The 20,171-nt window shown below is 39.6% G+C and overlaps 1 protein-coding gene across 1 annotated transcript; it reads right to left on the minus strand.

The window, feature by feature from the left end:
- Nucleotides 1-5,109: 5,109 nt before the first annotated feature.
- LOC310926443 (retinol dehydrogenase 12) lies at nt 5,110-17,793 on the minus strand (the record flags this gene model as incomplete). The annotated part of the gene is made up of 6 exons (XM_083888569.1): nt 5,110-5,289; nt 8,069-8,178; nt 10,003-10,191; nt 10,309-10,398; nt 10,916-11,155; nt 17,637-17,793. The coding sequence occupies 6 exons, from the start codon at nt 17,791-17,793 to the stop codon at nt 5,110-5,112; spliced, it is 966 nt and encodes a 321-aa protein (XP_083744695.1).
- Nucleotides 17,794-20,171: the final 2,378 nt, after the last annotated feature.

The raw sequence follows: 20,171 nt of genomic DNA on the forward strand, positions 1-20,171 counted from the left end.
GACTAATATACGTGTTTCCAGGAACATAGAGGAGAGTGCTCGAAGGAGAGCGGATGTGAGGAAGGACAGTAAAAAAGCTTAGCCAGACGACTTGATATAAAGGCTGAGTGAGACAAGCTGACGCTCAGACCGGTGGAGCTTTGCTCATCATAAAGCACACTTCCCCCAAGTAACTGACCAAGGCTGACACAACACGTGAGTAACACACTTGTATGGTGGCTGCTTCGGCTTCTTCCTCTGTCTCACTCCTTCTTTTCCCCCCTGTTCGTTTTGTCTTGCCTTCATTCTTTAACATTTGTGAACGGAGCTGCTTTGCTGCCGTGAGTAAAGGCTTGTCGATCCGGCATCTTATTTCTCTTGACAGACAGTGGAGCAGTTTGTTTGTTATACTTCCATGTCTCCCCCCAACGCTCCTGCAACCACCAACCTCTGTCTTTCCCTATCTCTTATCTAGATGTCAGCCTCTCCCTTGCATAACAACATGGGTTTGTCTGTGTCCTTCCAAACTCAGTTGTGGTTTCTGGCACACACACACACACACACACACACACGTGTACACACACACACACACGCACACACACACATACACACACACAGAGAGAGAGAGAGAGCTAGAGAGAAAAGTTTGTGCATCTATTCTTCTGAGGACAATGCACTGACTTCCATTCATTTAGACAAACAAAAACAAAGTGTTAACCCTATAACCCGAACCATAACCACAATTCAAATCTTAGCCCTAAACCTTAAGGAGATTTCCTAACAAGGTCAGTGTTGATGCCAAAACATACACACACGCACGCACGCAAGCACACACAGATAAACACCAAATCTTATCATGTGAAATACTGTATTTTTGATCTATTTTGACGATCACCTCCCTGTGTCGCTTCAAGAAAAACTCATTCCTGTAAGCGACCTGGCCTCAGTGCCACTCACACCGTTTATGTGGAAACACCATCTTTACTGTGCATGTGTGTGTGAATCCACTGGATTGGATGCCTGTGTACAGTATGTGTACGTGTGTTTATATGCGTATGTGTCCAGGACGGAGCAGAATGAGCATGCGTGGAGCAGTGGCTGGTTTTGTGGTGCTGGCGTGCCTGGTGGCACTGCTGGCCGAGAGGACAGAGGGACACATCACCTTCATCAGCCCAAAGGACATGATGATGTGGAAGGTAAGCGGCTTGAGTTGGATTGGGGAGTGTGCAGACGGAGATCTGTGGAGTTAATCGGCTTAATCGATAAGTCAATGGAGAGAAAAAAAGTCATCAGCAGCCGTTCTTTGCCGGTTCAATTAATGCTATTGTGTGTTTTGTATAAAGATGGCGAACTATCACAAACTTAAATGAAATTGAAATGAAAATCCTGCTAATTTGTTTGCCCTCTCCTGTGACCCATCTGTGGGAACTTTGGGAACCACTATGTTACATCACAGTCTTTTCTAATTTTTCTGAATCTAAACAAAAAATATAAATTAAATTAAAATTATTTACACTTGCAGCCCCATGTTGTGGTAAATCTAACGCTACTGCATGGTGTGTGTGTTTTTTAGAAGCATCACATTTATACTGAACTCTGATCGCAATATTTTAATTCGATTTGAAAGATATACAAAGGTTCTTTTGTCCCAAATACAATAACTGTGATAAACCAACTCTAGTGTAGGCTGGACACTGTTGTCCCTGACAAATCCAATGATGGCGTAATATTTAGAGATTATTTAAAATGTTATCTTAATTTAAAGTTTTCAATGCTCGTAAATCATTAATGTGTACATATTCTATGGTGAGACCAAAGGAATATATTATTTACGATTTTATTCTATTCTTAAAATGTTCTATTCTTGTTAAAATGTGACAAGATTAGACAAAACAAGATAAGGCAATGATGGTGTTTTTGTAAAATAATATTTTGCATAGGCTGCTCCTAGAAGACCAATATATACCACAAACAATATATATAATATATATATATATATTTTAATAATTGAACGATTGATTGATCAGAAATGTTTAATTACCAAAAAGTTAAAAAACAAAACCCTAGCCCCATCTTTCCACATTTGCTGCTTTTCATTTGTGTAACAGAAAATCAAAACACTTGCGATGTTGACTCGTTGGTTGAATATCACAAACGATTAAGTAACTAATGTAATCAATAATGTACAATCACGTGTATCGATGAGAGATTACTGTTAGTGCTGCGGAGCTTCATATTTGGAGGCTGTGTATTACTGTGTATTATGCTCTATTTATTATGTCCAGCAGAAACAAGAGGTTCGAAAGGACATGGAGCCTCGGTCAGAGGACGGCCAGTTTGAAGAAGTCACCGTGCAACAGCTCCCCCAAGTGGAACATGATGGAAATTCAGTGAGTGAACAACCGCACACAACTTGGCCTTCACATGGCCAAAAGTGTAATAAGCTGTCATAAATCCCAAGTACAGATGCACGAACACCGATACCAGTGTCAGGTCCGATTGCTGCCCTCATGTACTCATATTTGCATTTGTAAAACTACTCCAAAAATAGCTCCCTTAACACAAGTCATTTGAGAAATAATGTAAAGAACCAACACGTTGTACAACAAAGGATTTGCCACTAAATATTAAGTAGTATTCATTTAAATCGAATTAATCTATCTGTTCCTATACTTTTGCTAAAAAATGTGGTGTTCCACTATGAATGAGGCATTTTTTTGTTTTTTTTAACATATCTCTATGTCAATACCTTGAAATAAAAGCTGAAATAGTGATTTATTTTTTATGTCAAACCCAAATTTTTACATGTACAGCAAAAATAAAGGAACTGGACTCAGTCTAAACAAACCATTTGCTGTCTCCCCCTCACTCTGTGTGTTGTGTGTTCAGGATCAAACAGTGGAGATTGCCGTCCGTCTTTCACCCAAACAGCTGAATCATGTGGCACCAGTGCTCGAGGGGCTTGTCCATCAAATTGTCGGGGAGAGTCAGAAAGGTAGAGCATTTTCTTTTTTTTAAAAAAAAAGGTCATGTCCTTGCAATCTTATTTGTTATCATTCGGCTCACTGGCAACAGTGACGTGATTAAAACCTCTTTGGTAATAATAACATAATGTTCTCTCATTATCTCTCTCTCTCTCCCTGCAGCCAAATAGCGAGGCCAAAGACGTGAGATGGATATTAATGCTGTGTGTAAATTCTTCAGAAAGCACCCAATGCTCATTTATTTTATTGTAACTTAATGTATCAAGTCAATAAAGGGAAGTTATAACCTCACCACTCAGAGCCTCTGTTGTAATGTTTTCGACTCTTGAGACGCATTTCAGCTCATCGCTCGGCAAATATGACACGTTTAACTGTCGTCACAGCCTCAAACAGGGAGGGTGACATATTAAAGACCCAATACACACAAAAAAGGTCGACTTAAAGTTGCCAAAATGTTTCCAACACTCTTTAAATACATAGAAATCTGTATTTTTAATAATCACTTATCTGCTATAACTTCAAGGGTAAGGCATTGTTTTAAACAATTGAATATTGGTCCAAAACATTGGAAAACCTGATACATTTTTTTTTATCTGAACTTTCCTATCTTGGACATACAGGGACTCATTTAGTAGATGGAAATGCAAAAGCCCACTGACTTCAGCTACCTTAAGCCAACAACAGTGGCCTGGTGATAATGAGGACATTGTCTTTGATCACCAACTTGTTACGGAGATTCTTTTAAGACACAGATGTGTGCGAGATGCGGAAAATAAAATGTAATTGTAAAATGTAAAATTTTCCCCTTTCGTACTATTCATAATTCTTCTGCATCGTTCCAATTTCAAGAGTAACTGCTTCTTCTTTGAGCCTTAAATAACTAATAGTTATTTTATTAACTATTTATTTATTATTTACTCTCTGGACCTGGCTATCCATTACCACAGAAGCTTTTTATTTTTTTATTTTTTTCAAACCAAACATATCTGTTAATTGGCAATTCTAGCAACATAATCTCTTGGAATCAGTTCATGTTTTTGTTTTTTTTCAAGAATAAATGAATGCTGAACAAAATTGTAATTTTTGTGAAGCGAAGCAAATCATTTTAAAAGTATTTTGAAAAAAATCTGATTTTTGACATCATTTGCCTGACGCTGGCAGTGCCAGTTTTGACCCACGTTCCACAACACAAACAAACTGTGTTTGGGAAGGATGGACCCAGCCTACTGCAAACGATCAGAACCAGGTTCCGAACGTGCTTATGTCGCCGACTGATTACCTGATTCTGATCACCGGCTGAGCCTCTCCTCCAGCAGCCGCTGCCTTCACTGACACAACGGATTTCCAAAACTGAGGGAACAGTTTAGAAATCTGAGGGAACTGAGGGAGACTTTAGCCAAATTCCAGGTACGACTTTTTGACGTTTTGATTTTGAGTGTAGTAACCGTTGTTGGCCACATTGTTACAGATGGCGCCTTTAAACATTCTCTCTTTTTCTGGTGAATACAACAAATGTACAGTAAAGAGTCACATTGTATAAAGATCATCCAACCCCCTAAAAATATTTTACAAAATGTTCTAAACCCCCATCAAGTCTGACCTGTTACACGATAGCACTCTACAAACAGACAGATATGCAGCCCAATGGATTATAATAAGTGCCTTGCGTTGCTGTTCTTAACATGTTGATTTCAAAGGCAGCTCTCCACCCACACGTCAGATGTCCTTCAATCTAGTGCAAGAGGGTGGGCTATCGCTGCCTCTTGTGGGAAATAAATTGTTTTCCTGTTCCCGTGGATGGGTTTAGTGTAAGGTTTTCTGTATGTTGTTAAAGATAACAATTAACCAAAAGTCAAGCTGTGAACAAATGATGGGATCGTAAAGCAGGGGTCGGCGGCATGAGGTGCACAGGATGACATGTGTGGGTCATAAAGAAAGTGGGTTGTCTTGTTGTAACTTGCTTCGATGTGACTGTATATATGTTTGAGCTCTCTGAAGCAACGTGAGAGAACATTTAGACCAGCTTTTGGAACAGATTCTCTCCTTCATGCATGAAGTAAAGACACGATTTAACCAACACCGATGACTCCAATGAAATTTCTTTCACACTCTCTGTTATCAGGCCTCCATTTGCCTGATAATTGTTTCAGAGCTTTGATGTCAGTCTCTCACAGATCTCAAAGTCCTTGACCGCGAGGGCAGCGTCCCTCGCCAAAGGGCCAGGCAGAAGAAGAGAGCAGTCGCTATAGAAATACTTCCCAGTTATCCCCTCGAGTTCCTCTGCTACTGCACAGTAGATGGGGCTGACCGCGCCCTCCTCTGCAGACTGTGAGGGAGAGGGAAGTCAACGGAGAGGAAATGTGAGAGTACAGATAAAACAAACAACTTTTACAAGTATCTCTGCAGCTGGAAAAACAAGTTGTTCATCACAGAACAGCATCAGGCTGAAGGCTACGTGCTGGGCCACCAGTTTGAATCCTATGAGCAATCGGAGAAAAGAAAGCTGTGGCACACGCCTGCTGATGGCTTCCAGATATGGGACTGTGTAGGAAGTCGGAATGGAAAGTTGTGCGTAACTCATTCTTGGGAACATGAACAATGAACAATGAACTTCACGATTAAAAAGTATTTGACACGTATACAAAACAAACAGCATTTTTTTTCCATTCATTTTCTTTTTTTAGCCTCCATCTGATGAGATGACACTGTGAAGCTATAGAACTATGCAGGATTTTTACCCTAATTAAACCACTTTTTATGATAAATGTATGAACCGGCTCATCAAAAAAGAACAGTAAGTTTTACTGACTTGGCAAATATTGTTATTTGGCCAAACCAATCAATCCTATGGTTCTTAAACTGTACGTGTATCACACACTGTAGTACACACAAAGTAGTTGTGCAACTCAGTTTTCACTGATTTCCTGGGCGGTGAGAGATTATTTGGAAGCACAAAATGATGAAATGGTTGGCTCACACTCATAATTCAGACATTTCTATGGAAACAACATAGTTACTAAAGACCTTCCAAAGTAACCAGTTCCTGTGTTGTATAACAGGCCTCTGTTATATGAGTATTGCTCTTTAGACCTAAGACGTTAGACACTAACATCGAGCTAGTCTTACTCAGATTAACATACCTAGATAATGTGATTCATAGTCTGATTACTCCTGTATGTATACATTTAGTTGGACTAGAGTCGGACTTGGCGTTCTGCGCATGGACAAAACATTCTTCCATGGCATTTGACCCTGAAGTAGAGGGAGACGATGTAGAAAAACACAATGGTGTATAGGCTATAGTGAAATCTATGGAGAAGACCCAATTTTTGGACGAATTTGAATCATGAATAACATGTACAGCAGGTACGTAACATACATAACCACAGCACCGTCCATCTTACTGTCCATCTTGCCATTTTTCTGACAAAAGGAAACACGTACACAGCCAATAAATCTAATTTCTCCTCTGCATGTACAATTGGACTCGAGTCAGACTACAGCCTTAGCTTGATTAAACCGTTCATGTAAACATACTGTCTTTTTTAATCTTTAGAAAAAACAGACAGATACAGTAATGTTTTTTTTTTTAGATGTTTTTTTTTAATGCATACCTTCTGCTCCAGATATGCCTGGTCCACCTATATTACTCCGGGTGTTCTAGTGCCATAAAAACTGAGAGGTTTAAAAATGCTGCTGGGTCCATTTATGTTTGACACCTCTGGGGCTGTGTTTTAGTATGGACACGCAAAAATGAGGACCTTTGGAAACAATGGTGCACATTATCCGCAGTCACTTTCTAACTGGTTTTCTGGTGTGTTTCATTTGTAGTCGGCACTCAGGATTTCTGAGGTCATGGGCGTTCCTGAACTTGCTATACCTTTACAATTAACAGCACTTCTGCAGTGAAGCTTGATCTGTCCTCTGATTCGCTAAAATGACTTTATAGTCATATGGTTATATCGCCACCTGTTCAATTAACAGTGGGCTTTTTGCATTTTCATGAGGACATTGATATTTTTGAGAACTTTTTTTTAAAGAGGAGGAAAACCTGTGTGTTTTGTCTGCTCTTATGTGCCTTGCATGCTGTGCCAACAATCTCCACTAGTATCTCCAATGTAGCATATCATAAACCTCTGAATGTTTTTGACTATATGACTGAGCTAAATTATATAGCAGTTAAAGGCCTGTGTAGTTTGGTCAATCTTCTTTTGCTCTCCATTACGGATGAGCTGATATTTGGTATCAGTATACCAAAGAAATGCTGAACCCGATATACCGTCCAAACAGCCTTTATATCATCTTTCAACTGTGAAAATCAGCAACTGTGTTTTAGCTGAGTCATGTTGTGGGCTGTTTATTTCTTTAATGGGAGCAGATTTTTTTGTTTACACACTTGGAGAATTATGTATTACAAATTGTAGGTGGTTATTGCATTTGCACAAATGTGTTGTTAACAGCTTCATGGTTTGAACGCTATTGGCATCAGTAAGGACATTATTATCAGTATCAGTAGATACTCAAGACTGTTATATCAGTATCAAGCCATCCCTGCTCTCCATAGTGGAACCAGATGATGATCAAACTAGAAACAGAAACCAGAAAGCTTATGTCCTTAAAACAGTTCAACATGGGCCACACGGTTGCGGTAGCCGTTAAAACTTTTTGCATTTGCACCAAGAAGACCCTGGGTCATTTCTGCATGGAGTTTGCATGTTCTCCCCGTGTGTGTGTGGGTTTTCTCCGCGTTCTCTGGTTTCCTCCCACAGTCCACAAACATGTTTTTTTTGTTTTTTTTGGAACAATGGCTAGTGATTACACCGACGTCTAAATTTAGCTCGAGTTATAACTGTGAATCATTGTGGAAATACTTCAGCCAGTCTTCCAGAGTTGTACTTTAAGGATTATTTTAGGATCGGAATAACACTAATCTGTACATGTGGAGACATTTGTGACTTTGATTCAAGGTGTGGGCCAAATAATAGTGCTTTATTTTTGTTATTAACCCCAACCAATCTGTGAACTTGAGGTGATTATTCAACCTCTGCAAATCAAGACACTCTTCAGCCTACTTAGACAGGGACAGTGCAATAAATTGTACTCACCTTGAAAAAGAAGATTCCAATGAGATTGAAAATGACACGAAACGTAACCTTGTAGTGTCTCATCATGTTTGTCATGACGATACCAGGGTGGACAGAGTTTGCAGTGACACCTACAAACAAAGACACACAGATTAACTTTGCAATGTGATTGCCAAGGAAAGGAAAGTGGAAGAAAACAACTGTGACCAAGTTTTGAACACAGCGTTTCTTCTGTAGAGTATTTATTTCCCTAACTATGTCCCAAAAGGGGTGAAATTAGTTTCAGCTGCACTGATTTACTAATCAGTGCAGATTACTTGGGTTGTTGGCATCTGTAATGCTACATTCCTGCTACCTTCTGGATTTAATCCTGAGGCCCTTCACCAAATAAAAACTCTAAAATACACATTGGTATGTGTATAAGTGTTTTGTGAGTGGAGCACAAAGACGCAAAAGCAAATTTGTTCATGACACACAGATGTGTGAACTAGGACTTTAGGACTTTGTTTTGATGTTGAAAGAGGACAAAGGTTACAAGGCATTTACATTATGTGATTAATACTGGCATGATCACGCATAACAGGGGTACAGCCAGTGTATTCACAATTGTTAATACCAGTTCCATTATCATATATAAAAAAAGGCCTCACTAAACCCTCAAAAAAGTCTCAATCATAGGAGAAGAAAAACAAGGTTTCATTGTAGATGTGTAAGAGAAAGGAATATGAAAACTGATGCCAGGGTGAATCGTTTCTTTCCTGAACAGATAAACAACAGAGAATCAGCTGAACACTGACACGCACAAAAAATGTAAGCAGAACTATGCAAATCTCAGGTCTTGCAAGAAACTCAAATTGTTTTACAGCACTACACAGTGTGGGAAATAAATAGTTTTCCTGTTCCCTTGGATGGGTTTTAGTGTAAGGATTTCTGTATGTTGTTTAAGATAACAATTAACCAACAGTCAAGCTGTGAACAAATGATGGGATTGACCCAGGAGTCAACATGAGGTGCACAGGATAACAATTGTGAGTCATAAACAGTGTCTTTGTAGGATCCTGCTGCTCCTTCTCACCTGATGACCACATATGATCCACCTGCGAGAAATCAATCAGTACGTCTCTCTTCACCTGCGCCCACCGACTGGCCTCAGTGTCCTGCTTCCACCTACCGGGTGACGGAACTCCCGCGCTATCGCTGCCGGGTTCCGGGTTCACAGAGACGGTGTTTGCCATGCCGCTCTCCGCCTCGGTGAGACGTGCTGTGCCCTCCTCGACTGGATTGGAATCGGGGGGTTTATGGCTTTGCTGAACGCGAGGTCGATTGTAAACAAAACGTTGAACATGCTGAACTACTTTTTTACCTCCCGCGAACTGGATTTCATGCTCCTGACAGAGACTTGGCTCCAGGCTGGTGAGTGTTTACCGTTCTCCGAACTCCTTCTTCCTGGCTGTGCTTTCTTTAGCTCCCCTCGCATCTCCGGTAAAGGTAGAGGGTCTCGCCTCTGTGTTTTAATCATCTTTTCTGTGCCGGCAAACTCCATCCCTCATGTATTCCAGCTATGAACTGCAGCTATTGTTCGTGGTCATTTACAGACCCCCAAAGTCTTTACCCTAACCCTTGCACTGTGGGAAAATGATGATGTCATAGCCCCACCCCTCTCTTGTGCTTGCAATCACTGTTGCTATCTTTGTTGCTGTCATCTCTTTTTCCTTGCTACCCTGGCTTGCTGCATTCTGTCTGTGATTCAAACAAAGTTTATTTTGAAATCAAGCGTGTATACAGCAAGCTCACTTTATGTGCACGCTCAATGTCTCTTTCTCTGTTTTTGTACTATATATTTTACAGGTGGCCCCTTTAAGTGTACTCATAATCTAAATAGCTTCTCTTTAGCAACATTTCCGCAAGTGGAAAATCTCCACAAACAATCATCACAATCTTGATTTTTAGCCCACCTGTGCCCTGTAGCCTGCGTGCGAGCTCGTTGGTACAGATAATATTGTGCAGCTTGGTGTGGTTGTAGACTGCGTCCATGTTGTGAACGAGGTCGTCCCCCGTAAAATGGGAGAAGTTCACTTGTCCCTTGTCATGGTTAACTGAGCTGACGTTGACGATGCGTGCCGGAGCCGAGCGCTTCATCAGATCTGGAACAGGGCGGAGACGGAGCAAGCGAAGGGTTAAAAATGAGAGCAGGAAAGTAAACGGAAGACTGAATAAACGCATCATTAAATTAATACAATCTAGAGAGCACGCAGTTTTACCCAGCAGCAGGTTGGTGAGCAGGAATGGTCCCAGGTGGTTGGTGGCAAAGCTGATTTCCAGACCGTCTTTGGTTATTTGCCTGGGGAAACCTGATTGTTAATAATAATAATAATAATTAAAAAAAATAAAGATAATTAGGTTACATATGCATATATTTGCACTTATACAGTAATGGCCTATTCAGGGCACATAACATCTAAATCTCAAAAAGTAATAACAATTCAATATTATATGTTTGGTTTACTGGCTATAGTTGGTAAATGGTCTGTTTTTATACAGAGCCTTTCTAGTCTAGCTAGCTGCTTTACGCCATGTTTTTTTTGCCTACAGTCTACATCATTCATACATTCATCTCATCTACACGCTGCGCACATCTTTCCTTCACACGTCTTTCACACCCATTCATTCGCTGCCAGCACAGCCCAACAATGTGGGGTTAAATGTCTTGCCCATCAGCATGTAGACTAGCAGATCCTGGAATTGAACCCTCAACCTTTCTGTTGAAAGACAACTAAGTATACCACTGACGAATTGGATAATCACGGCATCATGTTATTTAGCTGATGTAAGCGTATACCGATTGCGCATTAACTCTGCATACGTCACCTGACACTGCAGCATTGTTGACAAGGATGTGGAGCACCTTCTCCTCCTCAACAATCCTACGGGCAAACTCCCTGACCGAGTCCAGAGAGGACAAGTCCACCAGACGGAGGTGGACATCAGTGTTTCCCGTTTTCTCCCTGATTTCTTTCACTGCTGCTGTTCCTCTGGCCTCACTTCGACAGGCAAGGATGACACGTGCCCGGCGTCGTGCAAAGTCCATGGCAATGAACTTGCCGAGCCCTAGCAGAGTGGAAGAGGGGAGAAATGTCACTGTTACCATATGTCTATATATAGACTCTGCTCCAACAGAGCTGCTTTATGTACTTTTCCGACAGACAACAGTTGTTTAAGGTGAGATTTAAAAAAAAAAAAAAAAAATGGGTTCATATGATTATATACTGTACATTTATTATGTAGTCCACAATATCGTTGCCAAGCAGACTAAATAAACATTTAATGAGCAAGAGCACATAATGTTCAGAAGAAGAATGCATTCCAAGACGAACAGCATCCTTTTTGATTATCAATATATTGATCATATTATCATACAATCTCCAGTGACCCCTGCGACCCTCATGTGGAGGATGAAGCGGTAGACGATGAATAAATAAAGATTTGTTCTTGCAAACAGACATAAGTGTGTATTTTAACACACATGGGGCCTGATTTACTAAGATTCCAAATAGGGAGCGCTAAATTGCTTGCGCGAGCAGAAAGACTGCGCCCGCGTCCTGGATTACGTTTTGCGGGTGAACTACGAAGATTGCGGCCGCAATTGACTACAGGCGCAGAAGTGGTTAAGACCGCCCTATTTAAATTAGGATTTTGCGCGAGTCAAGAGTCAACATGGAGAAAGAGCAGACTCAACGGAAGCGCTGAATTAAATTTGAAGCCACTGAACAGAAAGTGACGTTCTGCGATGAGCAGATAACTGGGATCGAGGCATATATGACATATTGTTCCCCGGGTCCATAGGACCTTTTTATATTATTATTATTATTATTATTATTATCCTGCGTCGGTATTTTGGACAGTGTCGTTTTTGTCAGGCTTCCTTCTTGTTCAGAACACCAGGTGATGAGATGATGACGTAGAATGAGACTCCGTGACACAAGACATTTACCAAACAAAGAGATCTTTATTCTGTAACAAGTCAAGTGTCAATTCCAAGCGCTGCAGTTGCTCGGGAGTGCCTCAGCCAAAATCCTAAGAAGCACTAACTTCTCTTGAGCAAAGCCACACTTAATAAAGGTTACCTGCTCCTCCTACATCTTCCTATGCCCTTGGTTAGCCATTCGACCTCCAGTCTCCTCTAGGGAGCACATCAAAGGACAAATGCCAGGACCAATGCCTAACCTAGACCTCCACTTTATGGTCAACCGATGATCCATCTGAGCCGTACCTGCTCAGACAAAATCTACAGACATCTGTCGTAAAACTTAATTGTAGGGTATTGTAAACCCCAGTTCACAGAGCATGTGAACCCACAGAATTATAGTAACATATTTGCTGTGTTAAAGTGTCTAATACACTTCAACAGCTCCATCATTACCTGACGTATCAAACAAGGAAATTATGGACAATGGATGTTGCCGTAAAAAAAAAGAAGGTGCTGCGCTCTCCTCCTGACTCACCTGCAGCTCACTGACAGCTGCCAGGGAGCGAGTTCTGCTGTTTCTATGGATCTAATGGATGAGTGACTTTCTTATCAATAAGTAAATAAATAAATAAATAAAGCGGATCATCACAACGGCTTTTTAGTCCCAGTCCGTCCCTGGTTTCATCTGTGTTCATTCAGTCAGGCTGAGTTTCCATTACGCGTGCCAACAGCCTTTGATCTGACGTCAGAGGCGACGGGACAATCGATATAGATGATATATCTATAGCTGATTCAGATAGTTACATTAAATAGTGATTGTTGTGATTATTTATTGCATTTAAATGTGCCTGGAACTGGAAGGGTTAGAGTTAGGGTAACCTGCCTGTGAGGTTTTGGTGACGTGTGCGCACTGTGCCACCTGCGCTTCGCCGTGTAGACCAGGTTAGAGCTGGACCCGTTAAGGTAAATCGGGGGTCCCTGTTCCTCCGGTCTTAACCGGGGAACATAGGTACGAGCCCTCCTTGAACCACAAACTGCAGACCAAGGTAAGCCCATACCAGTACAAATACGCATTTATCCTATGGATATCTATATTTAATTTATTCAGATATACCAAATAAGAAATGAATGTGCGTCATCTGTGAACGCCTAGTTGAACATGCTCTGGAAAAGCGTAATTTCCTGATTTACAAATATATATAACTATACATAACCGCAGCCATGTGTGCGCACCGCTGTGCCAGTTAGGACCTGCCTTTCAAACGTGCTAAATAAAGACGCAAAAATAAACACCGCAATCAGTTTCAGGTTTGATAAATCACTTTGCGCGTGCTAAAATAACATATTTACATTTTCTCCTCCCATCACACGCAAAATAGCGTGTAAACGCCCCATATTGCATATGCATTAAGGCAAGAACGCTAAATGGGTTGCGGGTGCTATTTTGCCCGTCTGAGGGATGCACTCCTCGTTGCGCCTTGTTAGTAGATCAGCATCAACGCAAATCTGCGTGTGCAATCCAGTTTGCACACGTTTTTGCACGCGCAAAGCTTTAGTAAATCAGGCCCCATGGTGGGAAGCCAGATGTGATCACATGTGGTCACACGATGAGACTCCTCCCCTACACATTTTAACGTCTGTACTTCAGACGGATGTTCATAGTACGTCTGAATACATGCACCACAAATATGAAGGTATATTTGGTGCAAAAGTCCCAAGCACATGTAACTGCAGATTTCACATGCGCAAACAAAAGTCACACATGTGTAACCGTAAAGTTGAAGTTGTACATGAAAGTCACAAATGTGTAACCGTAAAGTTGAAGTTGTAAAAAAAGTGTTATACCTTGTTAACACAAATCCTTATTACAGGTACACAAATCCTTTTTACAGGTACACAAATCCGTATTACAGGTACACAAATCCTTGTTACAGGTACACAACTTTTTCCTCCTCGCGCTAGGTGGTATAAGTGGTGCAAAAGGATTTGTAACTTGTGCACGCCGAGCGAATCGATCGATAAGAAAACAAGGCTTAGAGTGGGCGGGGCTTAGGAAGCTCTCTGCTGAGTTTTGAGCGGCAGCTCGGAGTCGCAGATTCACGACATTAAAAGTGTCAAATATACGAGAAAATAAAGTCGCAGATTTATGAGATTAAAAGTACATTTCCATTTTATTAAATATATAGACTCACGCCCACCATTTCTCCCGCTGTTTATGTGTTTTATACATATGAACCGTATCTATATCAGTTCAGTCTGTGTGCTCCCGCCTGCCTCGCTGGAGGAGCATCCAGCTGCAGCCCCGGAGACCAACACCCTGGTGTGACATTACTGGATTTTTTCCCTAAAAACTGTATTTACACACCGAAACGACGGGAGTGGTTTGACGGAAGTGATTATTATTTTATTTTTTTTAACGAAGGAAGAATATAAAAGTACGTTAGCCTGTCCATGTGCTTAATATATTGAGTATAAATACCACAAGTATCTCCCCACGGAGCTCCCCGTTTATACTTTTTTCAACTTTTTACACATTAAACACACTATTTAGATTAATAATAACTGTTTTACGTTAGTTTAACTTTGCTATTTTCTTCATTTTCACAAATTTCCCTGCTCCACACCCTGGAGCACCACAGCAGGGACAACGACCACCACCTACCCGCCTCCCTGGAGCCCCAGAGCGGATACAACAAGCACCACACACACCCCCTGGAGCTCCGCTGTTAAACATTTTTTTCACCTTTTCACACTATTAACTAATCAAGCCTTGTCAGATATTAAGGTTTCTTCCCTGTACTACTACTCACTTACTGTTGTAAGTTTATTTGTAAAACTAACTAAAGAAAATAAAGTTAAAAAATTAAAATCTGTCACGCCAGTGTGTTGTTGTCACTACTGTTGTCGCTACGCTTGGCGAGACACGTCACCCTCTTCCGCCTCTTCTCAGAGATAGGTACGCGATCACGGCTTTGCCTGAGCGAAGAAAAAAAGTAAATTAATCAGTTAAACACTGTTGATTTCTTCTCATGGAACCGATATTAAAACTATTCTGGTTGAGTAAATGTCTGCTGGTGAAGGCAGGTTATCCAGCCGCTGTCACCCACAAAGACCGTCTCTCCCCCAGCGCAGCGAGGCAGCCGGGAGCACACAGACTGAACTGATATAGATGAGTCTATATATTTAATAAAATGGAAATGTACTTTTAATCTCATAAATCTGCGACTTTATTTTCTCGTATATTTGACACTTTTAATGTCGTGAATCTGCGACTCCGAGCTGTCGCTCAAAACTCAGCAGAGAGCTTCCTAAGCCCCGCCCACTCTAAGCCTTGTTTTCTTATCGATCGATTCGCTCGGCGTGCACAAGTTACAAATCCTTTTGCACCACTTATACCACCTAGTGCGAGGAGAAAAAGTTGTGTACCTGTAACAAGGATTTGTGTACCTGTAATACGGATTTGTGTTAACAAGGTTTAAATTTTTTTTTACAACTTCAACTTTACGGTTACACATTTGTGACTTTCATGTACAACTTCAACTTTACGGTTACACATTTGTGACTTTTGTTTGCGCATGTGAAATCTGCAGTTACATGTGCTTGTGACTTTTGCACCAAATATACCTTCATACACAAATTTCCCTTGGAACCTTGAACCTAACCTTGAACCTAACCTAAGGCAGTTGCTGTTTACAACAGGTGATTAATAATACAATGTCAAAAGGATGATTGTAAAAACCCATAATTCATCTTAAACATCAGTAAATTATTTTAATTACAACCGTTTTTCAATCATATGCATAAACAAGGATATCACACGCCAAAGACTGTTACCTTTGCTATTACCATTGACATTAAGTCATTACATTCGCACATGATTTGGAGAAAAGCAGCTATAGGCTTCATGTCATGATGTATAAATTCCGCTAACACTCCAGCAGACACAAATCACTTTCTGGTGGACAATCACTTTTTGGCCTGTCGAGCCTCCACCTTGGGGATTGGAGGGAAAATCAGATCTAAACACCGCTATAAATAAGTAACAGAGAGTTGTGTGGTGCTAATAGGCTTAATCAGCAATTGTGTGAACTAGTTAGACAACATTTTGTTTATATTAAACAGCTTTGCGTTAACTAATTACTAGGGCTGTCAAAAGATTTACATTTTTAATCAGATTAATCACAGGGTAGCTGTGGATTAATCTGATTAATCACGATTAATTACCATTCGTAAATATGCCCAAAAAATTCTTATTTTCTCTTTATATTGTTGTAGGAACGGAGAGATAAATAAAGTAAATATTAATAAATAAATAAATAAATATATAAAATATAAATGTAAAGAGCAATAAAATACTGTAAATAACTTGTAAAACCTATACAAACTTAGTAAAAAAAACAACATTATTTTGTAAAAAAAAAACACATTATAAGACAATATAAATAAATAGAAAAAATAAAATGCTGTAAATAACTTTAAAAAAAAACCTATACATTGCACTGTAAATAACTCACATTATAAAGAACATATAAAGTATAGAAGTTAAATAGTTTTCTTACTAAACCCACAGCAGGAAATTCCTCATCAGCACTTTGAAGCACTGCTTCTACTAGTAAGCGTTATTTTTAAATAATAATAAATAAATAAAGACGTGTGTCTCTTAAAACAAGTGTGATCCTGCACTGATTTTGAGCCAGCAGGTGAAATAACCTGGACTCTATTGAGCTATAATGCTCATATTTTACTGTATGAAATTAAAAAATGCATTAAAAATATGAAAAGCGTTTAAATGGGAATAAAAGAGGTGTATCTCATACAGCAAGTGTAGCTCTACTGTCCTACACTGATTTTGACCCACGAGGTCACATGACCTGGAAGCCATTGAGCTTTAATGCTCAAATGCACTGTGTACTGTATTTATTTATTTTGTTAATTTCTAATAAAATATAATGTCAATATTACCTCATGAGCTTCACATGCCCAAATATCAGTGTATGACATTGCTATATGAGAACACCTTTTCTTTCCACATTTTAAACGCTTTTATTATTTTTAGAAATATATAATACAAGAAATACAGTAAATATTAGCATTTTGGCTCAATAGCTTCCAGATCATGTGACCTAATGACTTGAATTGAGTGCAGACACATAGTACTAGACTGTCTATATATATATATATATATATATATATATACATATATCAATAATAGTAATAGTAAATATTAGCATTTTAGCTCAATAGCTTCCAGGTTATTTAATCATTTCCAAAATGTAAAACATTATACAGACTCCAAGCGAACACTTAACTGACAGAACAATTTGTCCTCTTGCTTGTCAATTATTAATCATATTGGCTTTTACGCTGCATATTAATTCTAAATCTGAAAAACTGTGCACCTTGCGTCACATTTTACAAAGGGTGCATTATATTATATTATTATATTATTTCAAGCAAAGATTGGACCACAGTATTTCCTGGTAAATGTTTATTGAACCACCATTTAACAGAAAACATTTTTATTTGTGAAATGAAATGTTCCACTTGTCCCACACAACATTTGAAAAAAATCTCAAATTTATTAAAATAATGTTTGAACCAGTTGGATCATTTTGAACCAACCTGTGTTCGCTCCCGTCACGATGGCCGTCTTTCCTTTCAGCTGGACTTCGCAGGTTCTCGGATCCCAGCCCCGTCTCCGCTGCAGGCGCACGACGAGCGCGAGCAGCGCCGTGGAAAGTGCCCACAAGGGGTGACAAAAAACATCCAACCAATTCATTGTCACTATCATACATGACCGTCTGCCACAGTGGACCCTCAGGTACTGCTGGAGCTTCTTTTATAGCGAGTGAGTAGGTGTGACCAAACTATAGGTGGTGGGAGGAGGAGGGAGCGAAAGGAAACTGCGATCAAGCCAGCCGTGGTTTGCCTGGTCAAATCAGCCGCACTTTTTTTTTTCTAGTGCGCGAATCTACTAACGTTTACGGTAATCATAATGAATTTGAATTTGAATTGAATGACTTTATTCCTCCCCCGGGGGGGAAACACACATTTACAACAGCTCAATTAAGGCAACAAGAGGTGCAGAAATGTGCAAGGGCATAATAAGTAAGAAGAAAGACAACGTAAAGATAAGAGTAAAAATAGGGTAAAAAATAAAATACAATATGGTAAACAAATCACACTCTAAATATAAGTAAGACTCTAATAAAATAAAATACAATAAGGTAAAAATACGCTCTAATATAAGTAAAAAGAAGTAAAATGTAAGATAGAGTAAGAAATAGAATAAAATAAAATACAATATGCTCTAATATAAGTAAAACGAAGTAAAATGTAAGATAAGAGTAAAAAATAGAATAAAAATAAAATACAATATGGTAAAAAAAATACAAAAAAAATAAAAATTAATGTAGGGTAAGTAATTCAGTAGAGATAAGAATAAAAATAAGACAAGAGTGCACAATATCCAAGTAGTACACACAGTGTAGAAAGGAACTAAACCGAGATGTGCACTCAGTACAGAAGAGAAATCCTGAATAAAGTAAGATACTTGGAAGATTTTTGAGGTTCTGATTTGTTGGTATCTGGTGTTATTAAGGTTGAGTTTACAGTTCAGACCAGTTTCATAAGAAGGTCAATTGGACATACATGTGGGATGCTCTTAGAACTGTCTGACAGCTATGATCATTTCCCCGACTTCCGCAGGGAGTTCGATTCCATTCTAGAGAGCAACGTCATGGGTAATGGACATTGTGTAGTCAGGAGTAATGATATCAAGGGTTGCAGACTGAATGCTTTCACTTTTAAATAGAGTGAAACAGTTATTCTCACAAACACATGCATTCATTAAAGGGATTACCATGTTCTTCACATACACATTAAGCCACACACATCCTTGTTTAATAGAAAAGGCTGTCCTATGATGCTCACTGTTCACTATCTTGGTTATAGAGAGTTATATAGAATGAATGTTCAAGCTATAGTGCATACATTTTACAGATATATGAATGTCTGTTGCATTCAAGCCCTTGCCAAACGAGTTCACATGATGCCTATCACCACTAGGTAAATCTCTCTGTATTTCACAGTATACAAAGTTTTTAAACCTGGTGTCTGGGTAGATATTCCCGCCACTGCTGGGAGAAAAAGCTCACATAGAGTGATCCTGTTGCACATATATGTGAGTTATGGAGGTCTACTCACATACATTAACTTGTTTTTATGGTCAAAAACCTCCTAGTTGCTGTAAATGAGCCAATAGAAATCTCTACTAACTGACGCTGTGCTCAGCTGCGGCGTTTCAAACTGAACTCTCACACTCTCACCCCCAGAAGCAGTGGTGGTTTCCTGAAGACATTTTTTTCCGATAATGATTAAGGTGATCCATTCAATAGTTGCATAAAGAAAGACAGTATCATTGTGTTGTTAGATGATTAACAGTCCTTCTTGTGTCCACTAGATGGCAACTTGATAAACAAATATTATTTACATGAATCTAATGTATGATGTAAAACAGATAAACAGGACACAAGATGTGTCCAGCAACCACATAAAGACAGGGGCAGCATATTAAGTCAAGTATTTATTAACTGACCAAGGATCAAGAGCTTTCACAACTTTTACCAGATACAAACAACAAACATGACAAGACAGTCAAATTATTCATTAAGTGTAAAGAATCAGAACTTGATCTTTAGATGTGTTGCTAAAGGCATCTTACAATACTCTCTTACACAAAACAGTCCGATTGTCTGATTTGCGTGAAGTTTAACCTGCAGTTAAAACCTGAGCGATAAAAACATCAACAATGATAGCAAACACGCTAACGAACGTAGAAGTTGCTACGAGCCATAAACAGCTAACACGTATGAAAGCGTGAACTCCGTGGCACTGGTCAAACTACGTGTACTTATCAGTTTGTGCTGGGACCGATTAAACGAGCACAATCGTCCGTGTTTTTTTAAAAACGGTGAGCTTCGCTTCGCTTATAACGCCGCGAGCAGAGAGGTGAACAACTTATCGAGAGACGTGAAGTGAAGTGAAGAGAAGTTATCCCCTCCTCTCTTTGCTCAATTTACATATGACGCAAGCACGTTAGTGCATGCACATAAATCCTCATTAAAAAATGCATTGGAGGGTATGTTTTTCGAAAAA

This window comes from Microchirus variegatus (genome assembly GCF_963457635.1).
Source record: "Microchirus variegatus genome assembly, chromosome: 4".
Taxonomy (NCBI): domain Eukaryota; kingdom Metazoa; phylum Chordata; class Actinopteri; order Pleuronectiformes; family Soleidae; genus Microchirus; species Microchirus variegatus.